Raw genomic sequence first — 12,262 nt, 5'->3', positions numbered from 1 at the left:
CTGTGTTTTTGTTAGATACATATTCAAAGGGAAACTATACCTACTATATATCATATGCAAACAACATTTAGCACAACATCCACATGGCTATGCAGTAATACACTAACTAAATTGTCTTCCCCAAATACCCCAAGTTACTACAGCATTCACTGGATCATATATTTGTGTTTAAAAGAAACAAAACTTCTCTCAAATACATTGCAGAAGGCTGTCTGACATCAGTAATCTCCATGCTTGTCTAAGAGACTGGCCATTACTTTTCTTTAAGCCTTGTAAAAAAAGATCAAAATGTTTCTTGGACCAAGATGCTGTCTGCCTGCCTGAATGTCACAGGCAGATGTTAGAGTATCACTCTTTCAAAACAGGGTTTTATAAAAAAGGAGAAAAACGCCCACCATCTCAACTATGGAAATGCAACCAAATATTGTTATAATAAAGACAAGAAGGATCCAGGCCCTGCATAGCATCTCCCAAGAAATACCATGTCCTCAGCTTCCACTAAAGTCAATGGGAATTAAGGGTGTTCAATGAATCTCAGGAGGTATTGAACACTTCATACAACACGGCCCTAAATGCATAGATGCAGACACATTGAAGAGGGGTGTGGTAATATCAACACACCATCACCAGGATAATCCCGTAAATTAAAACGCATTCTAAAGGTAACCTTTAGTCTGTTCTTTTTTTTTGGTCTTTTATATTGAATTATGGTCAAGGCAGCACCTTAACTGTTTCCACAATGGAATGAAACCAGTGAAGTGGAATGCACATAAGAAAGAAATTGCTATTGATCTCAGCCCAGGCCACACCATGCCTTGCATAGCAAATGGTTTCCATTACCTTACTATCTTAAGATAATTAATGTGCAGTCAGTGCCCCTATCTTCTGTTATCGGTCATTCTGATACTGTTCAATTTCTATCAGGCAATTCTACATTTTAGATGGGAGAGGCTTCATCAATAACTGTCGTTTGATGATAATTTTATAAATCACAATGCCACCTACCCAATCCAATCTGTAAAATATGCACTTCATAGCTGATTGACTAACTGCTGCATAAAACCCCTCTATCTGATATAGTTTGCAACATAACTTTCCATTGTTTTTTAATTATAATTACTATAAAAATACTAAAAACTTGAGAAAAATCTTTGCCTCTTTCAACATGATCTCTTGTTTTGTTTCCCCGAAAAGTTATTTTTTAATTTAGCCAAATGATATTGACTGAAACACTGTATATATTTCTAACACTGTAGAAGGAATTCTTTTATTTTATAATCACAGCATGATGCTATTTTACAATCATGCCATACTACTACAATTTAAATAAAGTTCCCATTTTGTGGAATTAATCGCTTCAGAATTCTATGCAAAACTTGACATGTTAGCTCACACTTTCTCATGACATAACATACGGTATATAGAAATATTACCTTTACCATAATATGGCTTTTTGACATGGCCGTCACTGGGTTTAGGCTTCCTGTCATCCCCAGAAAGTTGTCTTGGAGACTGTTCCTCAAATGATCTCATATTATCCCTCCTTCCAGCTTCCACTGCCATTTTTTCTCTCATGGCTTTTGCTCTCTCAGTTTCCAAAGCAATTGCTTTCTCAAGCAGGGTTAAGTTACCTTTTGTCATATCAAACACTTCTTCAGACCTATCTGAAGTAATAGAGGTGGTATCATCGTCTCTTTCATGACAACCATCCTCCTTTGCACAGCTAGAAAAAGTTCTAGATCTGGGGCTCAACTGTTCTTCAAGCCTCATTAGGTTCATCATATCAGAGTAATTCCGGTCTGGTGTTCTTCCTTGGAAGTCATCTTCTTGCCTGACATGCTGACGAGTGTTCATGTTTTGCTGTTGATTTCTCTCCTGCGGGTTTGTCTCACTGAGTTTCCTAGCCAGATCAAAACACTGGTTCCTTAAGCACTCCAAACTGCTGAGACACACCTCTTCATCACTCTCCTCCACCATTTTTTCTGTAAGTCCATTGTTCATAGGCTTCCCTAGCATTACAAAGTTCATATTCCTATTATCTTGCTGTGAAGTATTGTCTGCATAATTTCTGTCATTAACGTTTTCTGAAAGCACTACACCATGTCCTTGTGCTAATAATTTAAGGGAGTCCACTGTTTCCCTAACAACATCACTGTCTAAATCTAAACTCAGCTCACTTTTCCGACCAATGTTTTCATTTTTGTCACTATCATCTTCCAGACTATTAGATGTATTGCTGTTCATTTCTGATTCTGTCCTGGCTCTGTATGCTGCATCCTCTGCAATTTTGCCAAGATTCAACAATGACTTGGCCACCAGTTCATCGTAATTATCATACTCATCATTATTGTTATCGTCTTTTTCTGTGTCTTGCATTATTCGAGTATTGTGACAATTCACTTGATGGTCTTCTGCATAAAAAACAGAAACAAAGAAAGAAACAAAGAAAGAAAGAAAAAGGAAAAGAAAAGAAAAAAAAGTGGCTACAGTTGGAACTGTTGTTGCAATCGCATGGACAGAAAACAAAGTGCATGTCAAATATTGTTAATCATACAGCAATTCTATAACACTAAGGCCCATGTGCAGTTAAGTTTAAACTGCTCTTATCAAGTGAATTTCTCTATAGTCCTTAACGCTGTTTTTGTTTATCTGCTATTCACATGAATTTCTTTCACAGTACTGATAGGAAAAAGACAATCAAAATGCTAATCACTATTATTGCTAAAAATATTATACTTTTTAAGCATAATATTTAAAACATTAAGTACTTATGTTTCTCCTTTCACTTCTTTATTTACAGTTCTATGGGGTATATTATATATCATATTACTAATATGACATGATTGCCTAGGTTTCAAACTTTTCTCACTCCTGTATTTCTAAATATGGCAGATGGTAAAGGAGTGAGTACTACTGGATTTATTCTCTTATTGATGAATGTATATTCATCAAAAGAGAAAGAATACACACCAAACAGGAAATTGTCACTTTTTTAAACACTTCATACACCAAAAACACTAGATAAACAATAACTATATGCAAGATCAAAATGGCATTTCAGTTAGTGGAACCATTGGTAAAACCCAAAATTTATCAGTTTAACTATGCAAACTCTGGAGAAGTAAGAATTTTCAAAGAATTGTTAAAGAAAGGGAGATGGAAGCAATTATATTCACAATATAATTGTAAGTTAAAATGCTTGTCCAATTCATCTAGTTATATATACACGACAGGGCCGTTCACTACCGTCCTGCATAGTGTAATGTAATGGTACAGAGTTACCAAGTTTTGATTAGTTTTGCTTTAGCAACTGTTGAATAATAGAGGGACAACTTAATAAAATGCAGCCAATGTGAGGCCCTGAGGGTGAGATTCATCTCACCTAAGTTTAGACATGAGCAAGGCAGGCATCTATATTTGTTCCCATTCTAGTCAGTGACAGAAACAGAGGCTTTAAGGGTACAGTTCACCTGGTCTGGTTACGACACCTTCTTCAGGATGAAATTATTCACTCACTAGAGTGCCTGTTTCTCTTCATTGACAACAAAGGAACTCCAGGAAAACTGGCTCAGAGTAGATGCCGACCTTAAAGATATCCACATTTGGTCAGATGAATAACATCCAGAGAGCACTTTCTGGTATCTTTTGTTCATTCAGAAGTTATGTCTTTCTTAGGCCCATTCTTAAAATAAATATACATTCATCATTGTTTACTAATGAACGTCTCATAAGATATATTTTGATAATCAGCTACTCAAACAATATTTGAATGTGTTCCATCACAACTTGAAAAAAAAAGTTCCTAAAGCTGTCATTAGATTGACATGCTGGGCCAGTTTTTCAGCTGGTGCAAATTGAAAGAAATCGGCAGAGCTAGGACAATTAACACCTGCTCAAGAGCTAGCCCATCAACTTGAGATGTCATCTTTTCAGCTCTGATGTATTAGCAACACTAGTACACCTAAATACATAGCATTTTCTAAGGTGTGACTTTGATGTTTTGGGTTAAAGAAAGTAAAGAAAGAAATTTCAGGTAGTAGGTGGCTCATACACTAACATTTTGATGACAGGAAAGCATCTGTGGTAAAAATAATAATTTTTTAGGTCAGTGGACAAGATAATAAATCAGAGTTTTAAATACAAAGCTCAACAGCACAATAACTGATATTTCAGCCAAAAGGTAGTGTTCCTCCTACACAGTGGTTAGGGATCCTGGGATGATAGTAGGCTGTAGTTAAGCAGCAGACCCAATAGATGACTAGGCTATGTCTAGGAAAGAAAATGCTCTAAGGGTAAAATATTGTGTAATATACATTATCTACTTGAATACAGTGGGAAGATAATTAACAGGGAAGGATGTATGTTATTTTTAAGTGACAAGGTATTCAAAGTCAATGGTGGGTTACCTATTTATCATCAAAGGTGGTTTTATTTTAGTTGCCTCCTGTTCTCAAGACAATCATAATTTATATTTATGCTTCGGTCCCTCAAAAATTAAGTATATCAGAGTATCAGCTTTTCAGTGTAAAAGTAAGGAATGTCAGTTAAGCTTCCTATTTGAAAAATTTCCATCTTGAATGTCTGCATAGAAGTAGTTCAGGATTACTGGGTAATCAGTATGTGCTATTTGAATAGCAAATGTTTTAATATACTAATGATCATTTTCTAAACTGAAATGTACAAACAAATCCCACTTTAATTTAAATATTAAGTCTAAAACCTGTTGCCAAGAAGATATTATTCCTTAGAAACTGCTGCTTTTATGGGGCGCTTCTTGTAGCTATGTCTGATGGGCAGTCAAATGTAAAGGAACATCAAAGTAGTTAGAGAAGCAGTGAGCTACATTTCCAAAATTGCCAGTTCCTTCAAGTTTAGGATGAGACATCTAGAAACACTGGTGAAGTGAGTCCAAATCTGAGTTTAGCAGGATACTGAAATATAGGATAGGAAGAAATATGTTATCTTAGGTCACCCAGAGAACTGTTCAGGTATGCAGTGAATACTCTAGGCAAACTTCTGGAATGTGAACAATTTGGGGGTTTGTTTTCTAAATAAGGGGTTTTTACATGAATAAGAGTCAGGTAAATGATCACCAATGGGAGGAATGTGTTATGCTTTGCCTCCACAACAGTGAAAAGTCAAAATATGAATCACGTACTGTATGAGTGAAGACATGTAAATTCCTTTTGAGTAGGTGAAACAGGGTGAAAGCTGTAACTATAACATTTTTTATTCTGTTTGTTTGGTTATATCCTTTTCAGCTGTCCTGCCCGTTCAGTCCTAAAAAGAAGAAGAAAAAAGGGTGGTGGAGGAGAAGAAAATGTGGAGCATGAATCCTGGATGAGAGAGGCAGGAAAACAAAATATATAATCAAGCTTCATTCCTCCTCGTTCAATTTTTGGCCATTTCTGGCATCTTCTACTTTGCATTTCTTTAACAGCTCACTATTTTTCTCATGTTCTCCATGCAGCACTTAATTTGGGGGAAAAGGATATTTATGTGTACTATTTCACCTGCTCAGTAGCACTGTCTGGTGGGTGCTGAGCTCTCTGGCCTGCTCTAGTGAAGCACCTGTGCCACTTATTTACTAATCCAAAGGTTTAAGCACTAAATTAGTTTGTGTATTAGTTAAAGGTACTTCTGGAAATTATGTTATCCTAGCAGCTTTGTATGAACCGATGTGCCTTTTCTTTGATTCAGCTCTGTAAAATCTAATCTTGATTTCATTTCATGTTTCTATGTTACCTAAGATTTAATCTTTAACTGGGTACCCACCTTTACACTGTGCTGTTTAATGGCTATTTGTTAAATTACTGCAAAGCATATAGGAGTAAAACACCTATTCTACCCCTTCCTAATTTTGTAACCTTTGACCCAAATTGCAGTTTTTTTATTGGGGGAAGCAGCTGAATTTTTCTCAAAAAGAAACAATTTGACCAATTTAGGTGCAGAGTAGACAAAGTTACTATGTGCCCTTATTTCAGTAAGCTTTAGGGTTGCATGGACAAGAAATACACAACACAGTTTAGAAAGAATGCCAGATTTTTTTATCCCTCATCTCAGCAAAAGCATGACTATTTGGGTATTTTTGATTGGAAAGTTTGTTCTTTGTAGCTCCCAGAACAGGACAGGTAGGGAAATTATAGTGAAGGGTATGTGGGATAGCTTTAAAGAGCTGGAAGCCTTCAGCCATCTGAACATAAGTGCACTCTTGTGTTGCACTATAAAAAGTGAATAACTTGATTTCTTATTGCACTTTTCATCCAAGGATCTCAAAGCACTTTACAAATGTTATTTAAGAAAGCCTCACAACACCCCTGTGAGGTAGGTATTTTAACCCCATTTTACAGATGGGAGATTGAAATACAGAGAAGTTAAGTGACTCCTTCCAGGTCACACATGGAGTCCCTGGAGAATAAGGCCTTGACCTTTACGTGGTTAATTGCTTGCTCCCTTTGTTCCTATCACATACATATTGAAACATATTTTGGCAAAATAAACAGCTTTTTATATTGTTAGTGTAAGGACTCATGCAAAACAGCACCTTCTTTTTCAAAAGGAAAATATAAAGCATTTAGTTTGAGAGATTCTGCAGAGAGAGGCAATGATACTTCAGTAATATAGCAGCTACATTCCTAACAAAGGCCAAAGAGTTCAGAAACGAGTGTTTCTAAATCTGTGGTCTGTGTATCAAATTACTCACTTTCTCCCAAGCATGGGAAAACACCATGGCTATCAATCTGAACCTATGTGGTCATACAAGCTTCTGTCCAGATGGACTGTTTCATTATCCAGGCAGCGTCGCCTGCTTTAGAACACTTCACCACTTTTGCTACTGCCATTTGTCAGCTCCTAAGTGCTCAGCATATGATACCACTGCATTACCATTTTTCTCTTCCTAAGCTGTGAAGTGAGATCTGTACATATATCTCCATATTACACAAGTATTTTAGGAATCTAGGATAGTTGGTCTATGAGAAATATGTAGCAAGACAATGTTGGCACAAATGCATCCCAAATCTTAGAATTTTTCAACAACGTATTTTGGGGGTTTGTTTGTACATTGCCTTCTCCTCCGGAAAAATTCTATGAGTAAGGAAACTGAAGAGCTGGAAAACTTAGTGTGCTTCCAGCAACTTCTGAAATGGGTTTGGTTTCTTCTTCACTCCACACTGAAGAAATAAAGCACACATGCAGCTCTCCAAGGGCCTGACCAAAGTCTCTAAATAATTGAACACTCCTATTGAGAAGGTATTTGGACATCCCTGAACATCCCTGAACAGGCTGAACACTGAAGCTGACCATGTGCAATTCTTTGCCTCTGCAAAAGTTCCTGAAGTTCTTTTACAGTGAAGATACTTTAGGTAAAGACCAAAGCAATTTACTTTTACAGTAGCTGGTATCTTATATGGACCTTACATTACCTAATGAAAGAATTACTCATTTATTTATTTGATGCACTTCAATTATTCCATTATATCTATTTTTTTTCACTCCTCCCCCTCAGCTCACTACACATACTTATAATAGTTATAATACTGTTTAGGCTCTCCTACAGTAATTCTAGTATTCAAATAATAACCAACGCTCAAAGTAAAGTGAATGAAGAGTGGAAGTCATTAAGCATGGCAAGGAAGGTCTGAGCTAAAGAACACAGCACATGACTGTAGGATTCAGTATTATAAAGTAGGAGTGAGGACAATAGAGCATGCCTGTACAGACTTTCCAATACCGTACATAACTTGCTGGCTTACTGTATCTTTTCTTCTTTTTTTTTTCTTTCTGTCACATTTTGATCTTTCCATATCCTCTTTTTATCTGGTTTTGCTCACTGGAAAAATAAGTACTGGTATTTTTTTTTTCCCTAAGGACTAAAAGGGATCCTCACAGATTTGAATTTATTTCCTGTTGTGAAGTGTAATTACATATAAAACACTCCTTTTTTTTTCTATTTTCCCTCTTAAAATACATTTGAAATTGTAAAAATGAATTTTCTTGAATAATTTTGGCATCACATTTATGAAGATTTAGATTTTTGTACAAAGCAGATTTTGTACAGACCTCATCTAAATGAGTTTGTATAAGCAAATTTGCATATAATCAATCCCCTCAAATACTCTTTCTTTGCTTATGTGATCCTTGTGCTCTGTTATTGTGCCTTGTCTATGTCAGACCTGCATGAATAGCATCCTACTCTACGAATATTCTTATACAGAATACAGAAATTCTTACTTGTGTTATTCCCAGGAATACCACAAAATCAGACACAAATTTAGATGAAGAGAGACAGAGAGCATCAGATAATCCAGAAGATGATTGGGGTTTCAACAGCTTTAAATACGGGGTCACTTGTTCAACATTCATGTTTTCCCATCCTCAGCTCCTATGAGCTAGCTGACAGTCTCTGTACAGTTTTGGAAAAGGATCATGAAGATATCTGATCCTCCTCTGACAGGGCTATGGTTGTGATTTTTTGTTTCTAGTGACAGACATTGCAACAGTTTCTTAAAAATTCATTAGATTCTGACTCAAGCTGGTGTGCCCAGCTTATTTATGATTTCTTATTTTCACCACAAGATGCTGCTTGCCTTTCTTTGATCTTAGAGCATCTCACATTTCTACATGCCACCTTACACTGCTTTGGTGTCAGAGAATCACAGAATAGTTGAAGTTGGAAGGGACCTCTGGAGGTCACCTGGTCCAATCCCCTGCCGAAAATAGCGCCAACTTAGAGCAGGTTGCTCAGAACCCCGTCCAGTCCAGTTCTGAATATCTCCCAGAGGGAGATACCACAGCATCTCTGGGCAGCCTATTCCAGTGTTTGACCATGCTCATGGCGAAAAATTATTTCTTAATTTCTAATCAGAATTTCTCTTGTTACAACTTATGTCTGTTGCCTCTTATCCTATCACCGCACAGCTCCATTTTCTCTTTACCCTCCCCTTAGGTAGTTGAAGATGTCTCCTTAGCTTCCTCTTCCTCAGACGGAACAAATCTATTTCTCTCGGTTTCTCTTTGTACATCATGTGATCCAGCTCTTTAACCATTTTGGTGGCTAACCATTGGACTCCACTATTTCAAGTCTTTCTTGGACTAGTGAGACCCAAACTAGATAAAATGATCCAGAAACAATGTCATAAGTGATAAATAAAGGGGGATAATCACTTTCCTCAGCCTTCTAGTTACACTCTCCAGCCTTTTCGTTCTGACAGCCAAACATTATTTCCAAAAAGTTAAAAGTCAATGAACATGCTAGGGAAAGGGCATTCTTTGCACATCAGCAATAAATACTTTTCAATTACCTGCTGGGATTCCTCTAAGTAGATAAGGACCTGTTGAGTATGAAGAGTCAGCAATATTTGGTATGAAGGCGTATGTTGAGGTTTGAGAAAGAACTTGCTGAGAATATCTGAGAAATTCATATGCCAGGTTTGCAAGGGCAATACAATTTAGCCAGTCATCTGGTCGGTGTTTCTTAGAACCTTAATCAGGTTCAAGCAGCCCTCAACTGTTTTAACCTGGTTTCTGGCTGGGCAGATAATGAGATGGCTTTAGCTGATGGCTGATACTCAGTTGATCTTACTTTTGCTCCCTAGGAAGTCTATACGAGGGAGGGAAGATATTCCGTCTCAGACACAGGCATAGAATGACTCAACGGAGTATCTAGCAGTTTCTTGCATTCTCTCAGCTTTCCACAGCTCAGCAGGGCAGCAGGCAATGAGGCGGCCATAGCTATTCGCCAAATATTGTGATACAGCAGGGACACAGCAGGGGAGCAGAGGACCAGCTGCACCAAAGGGAGGACACCCACTCAGATAATTCTTGATACAGAGTTCCTCATGGGGAAACTCCAAAGGTTGCTTAGGAGACAATGACCCCCTACCTAAATCTCTCTCTATGATCATCGCCTTGCAAAGGATGCAGCCTGGAAAAAAACATTTTCAGTTCATAAACTAACAATTTCTTTTTCACATTCTACTTTCCAAGAGAGACAGGTTGGTAACTGTTACTGTAGGGATATGTAATCACTTTTCACTGATTTTGATCCAGTTTTGATTTCTGACTCAACACAGACATCCATATTTCTGACTCAACTGCATCCATTCCTGTCTCCATATAAAGTAGTCATATAGACTCCATTTATAGGCAATGGACAAAAACAGGCATCCTTCAATGTGATTTATACTATCCTAAGGTAGGTATCTAAAGCAGATTGGATGACTTGTTCCCCAGAAGTGGCTATTTCTCTTGACTTGCTATAAACGAAGGTGAGGGTAATGAAGGAGCTCCTTGGAAACCAGCTTACATGAAGACAGCTACACAACACATGCCCTAAATTGGATGGGATGAATCCTACCCTAATTGTTTTTACTCCGAACTTTCAAATTGATCTTTGCTGAACATCAACAATATCTTTGACACAGAAGGAACTGTAGGGAGGAAGGAGCTATCTGAAAGGAGCTACCTTTGGGTTGTGGACAGAGACAAAATTGTATAGGCAAAGGTTGGTGCCAATGGGACAGGATGGATGCTTTGGGTGGGATGGATGTTTTGTGCCTATATGAACGAAGTGGAGGTAGTTATATCTTCTTGGATGAATCTGATCTCCGTTACAATGCAACTACTTATTTTGGGTTGTATTTGATTTTCAAAGGAAGCCTCTTTGTGCTATGATAATAATCTGACTTGTCTGGCAGAGGGGACAGGCGAATATTAACATCACTCCAGAGGATAAGAAAACTTTTAAATATAATATTCCTGCAATTGCTTCCTCTCTCTCTTTCTATCTCCTCACTGATTTTAGTGGCAATGGATCTGGAAAGACGGAGACTTTTATGTGCATCAGTGACAGACTTTACTTCATTTGAAACATTTCACGAGAGAAAGGTGAAGGATTTTTTATTAAGGGTTTGTTCTTTTTCCTTATACCACGATCCAGCTTCTACATTTCCCTAATTTCCCATGGTTTCAGTGACAGGGAAGGTTGAGTAATACTCCCTAAAGTAAGGAGGAAGTAATTTCAAAGGATGCTTTATCTCTTTGGTTACAACCATTCTAGTATAAATTAATCAGGGACAGCACACCAGACCAAGCAGTGGCATGTGATCATTCATATCGTTAAATAGTTAGTGAAGCCCTGTCATGGTTTTGACTTGAATCACCTAGCATCCTTCCAAAGTCCAGGAACAGTGCAGTGATGCTGGTTAGGGACAATTCCCAAGGAGCAGTTTTGGATGTGGTCATCCTATTTTAGGAGGTAAAACCTTAGCTGTATGGTCACAAGCCATGTTGCAACAGCTGGACTCAGCATCTAAGTGAGTGGACTCTGGTCCATTTTATTCACTCATATAGATGTAGTCTTTGATTCTTGTGATTGAAGAGATGGGGAACAAGGCAGGAGACTCTGTTGGTGACTCAGTGGTGTAGCTCTCAGAAAGCTACAAAGAGTCTTTATTATCTCCTATTTATTTGCCCTCTACACTATGTGCCCACAAGGTCTATGACACTGGAAATGTTTGGGATGGAGATTAGAGTACCTGAGTGGTAGCTTTGCTCAGAGACCTGTCAAATTCAGGAAATGTATGCTATGGCAGCAGAGCAAAACCCCCTTTTCTTCCTCTGCTATTGCATCTGCAGAGACCTTTCCAGTGAGACTGTTCCACCTCTCGGTCCACCTTAAGAATGCACAGTGCCATCATTTTAGAAACTGTCAGTTCCTCCTTCCTATCAGTGATTTCCCACTGTTGTTCAGATCTGCACTGGATTAGCTGTCCTGATGATGAAAACTTATGTCTCATGAGTAGAACAACTTCTCTGGAGAAATATAGCAACCTACATGTATACATATATTTGTATATATTTCCAGCTAACGATATACCTGCCATGTGTGATGGCAGTCACAGAGCCTACACTGCCCTGATTGCTAGAGCAGCACAATCTCAGTGCATGATATTCTGTCTGGGACACTTACTCCAGCTGGCCACACAGAAACAATGAACTTCAAAGTGGAACAGTCAAATGAACAACTACAATAGCCAGTTTTCCAAGATACACATGCATATATAGAGATACAGAGAAAATCTTACACTGCATAAAACTAGATCCTGAATCTGAATCTGGTCTCATGATGGTTCAACTCAGGAATAGTTTTACTGAAGTTCAGTGCAGTGACACACTGGCAGAAGTAATGTACGTGAGATCAGAGTCAATTCCTCTATTTCTGTCTGAAATACTTTTTTTTTTCTTCAGGTATTCAGCATGC

The 12,262-nt window shown here is 37.9% G+C and overlaps 1 protein-coding gene across 14 annotated transcripts in view; it reads right to left on the bottom strand.

The window, feature by feature from the left end:
• Positions 1-12,262, bottom strand: part of MYT1L (myelin transcription factor 1 like) — a 319,538-nt gene that overhangs the window by 81,872 nt on the left and 225,404 nt on the right. For 10 of the 14 annotated variants that reach the window (XM_064508504.1, XM_064508503.1, XM_064508505.1 and 7 more), the window contains exon 7: positions 1,434-2,411. In XM_064508504.1, the coding sequence (XP_064364574.1) occupies positions 1,434-2,411 (978 nt within the window). The remainder of the gene's footprint in view (positions 1-1,433; positions 2,412-12,262) is intronic. The other 4 variants (XM_064508506.1, XM_064508510.1, XM_064508514.1 and 1 more) reach the window with 1 other exon arrangement.

The sequence above is a fragment of the Dromaius novaehollandiae genome, chromosome 3 (genome assembly GCF_036370855.1).
Source record: "Dromaius novaehollandiae isolate bDroNov1 chromosome 3, bDroNov1.hap1, whole genome shotgun sequence".
NCBI classification, from domain to species: Eukaryota; Metazoa; Chordata; class Aves; order Casuariiformes; family Dromaiidae; genus Dromaius; species Dromaius novaehollandiae.
The sequence above is the reverse complement of the archived record's forward strand: the minus strand, read 5'-3'. Positions and strand labels throughout refer to the sequence as shown.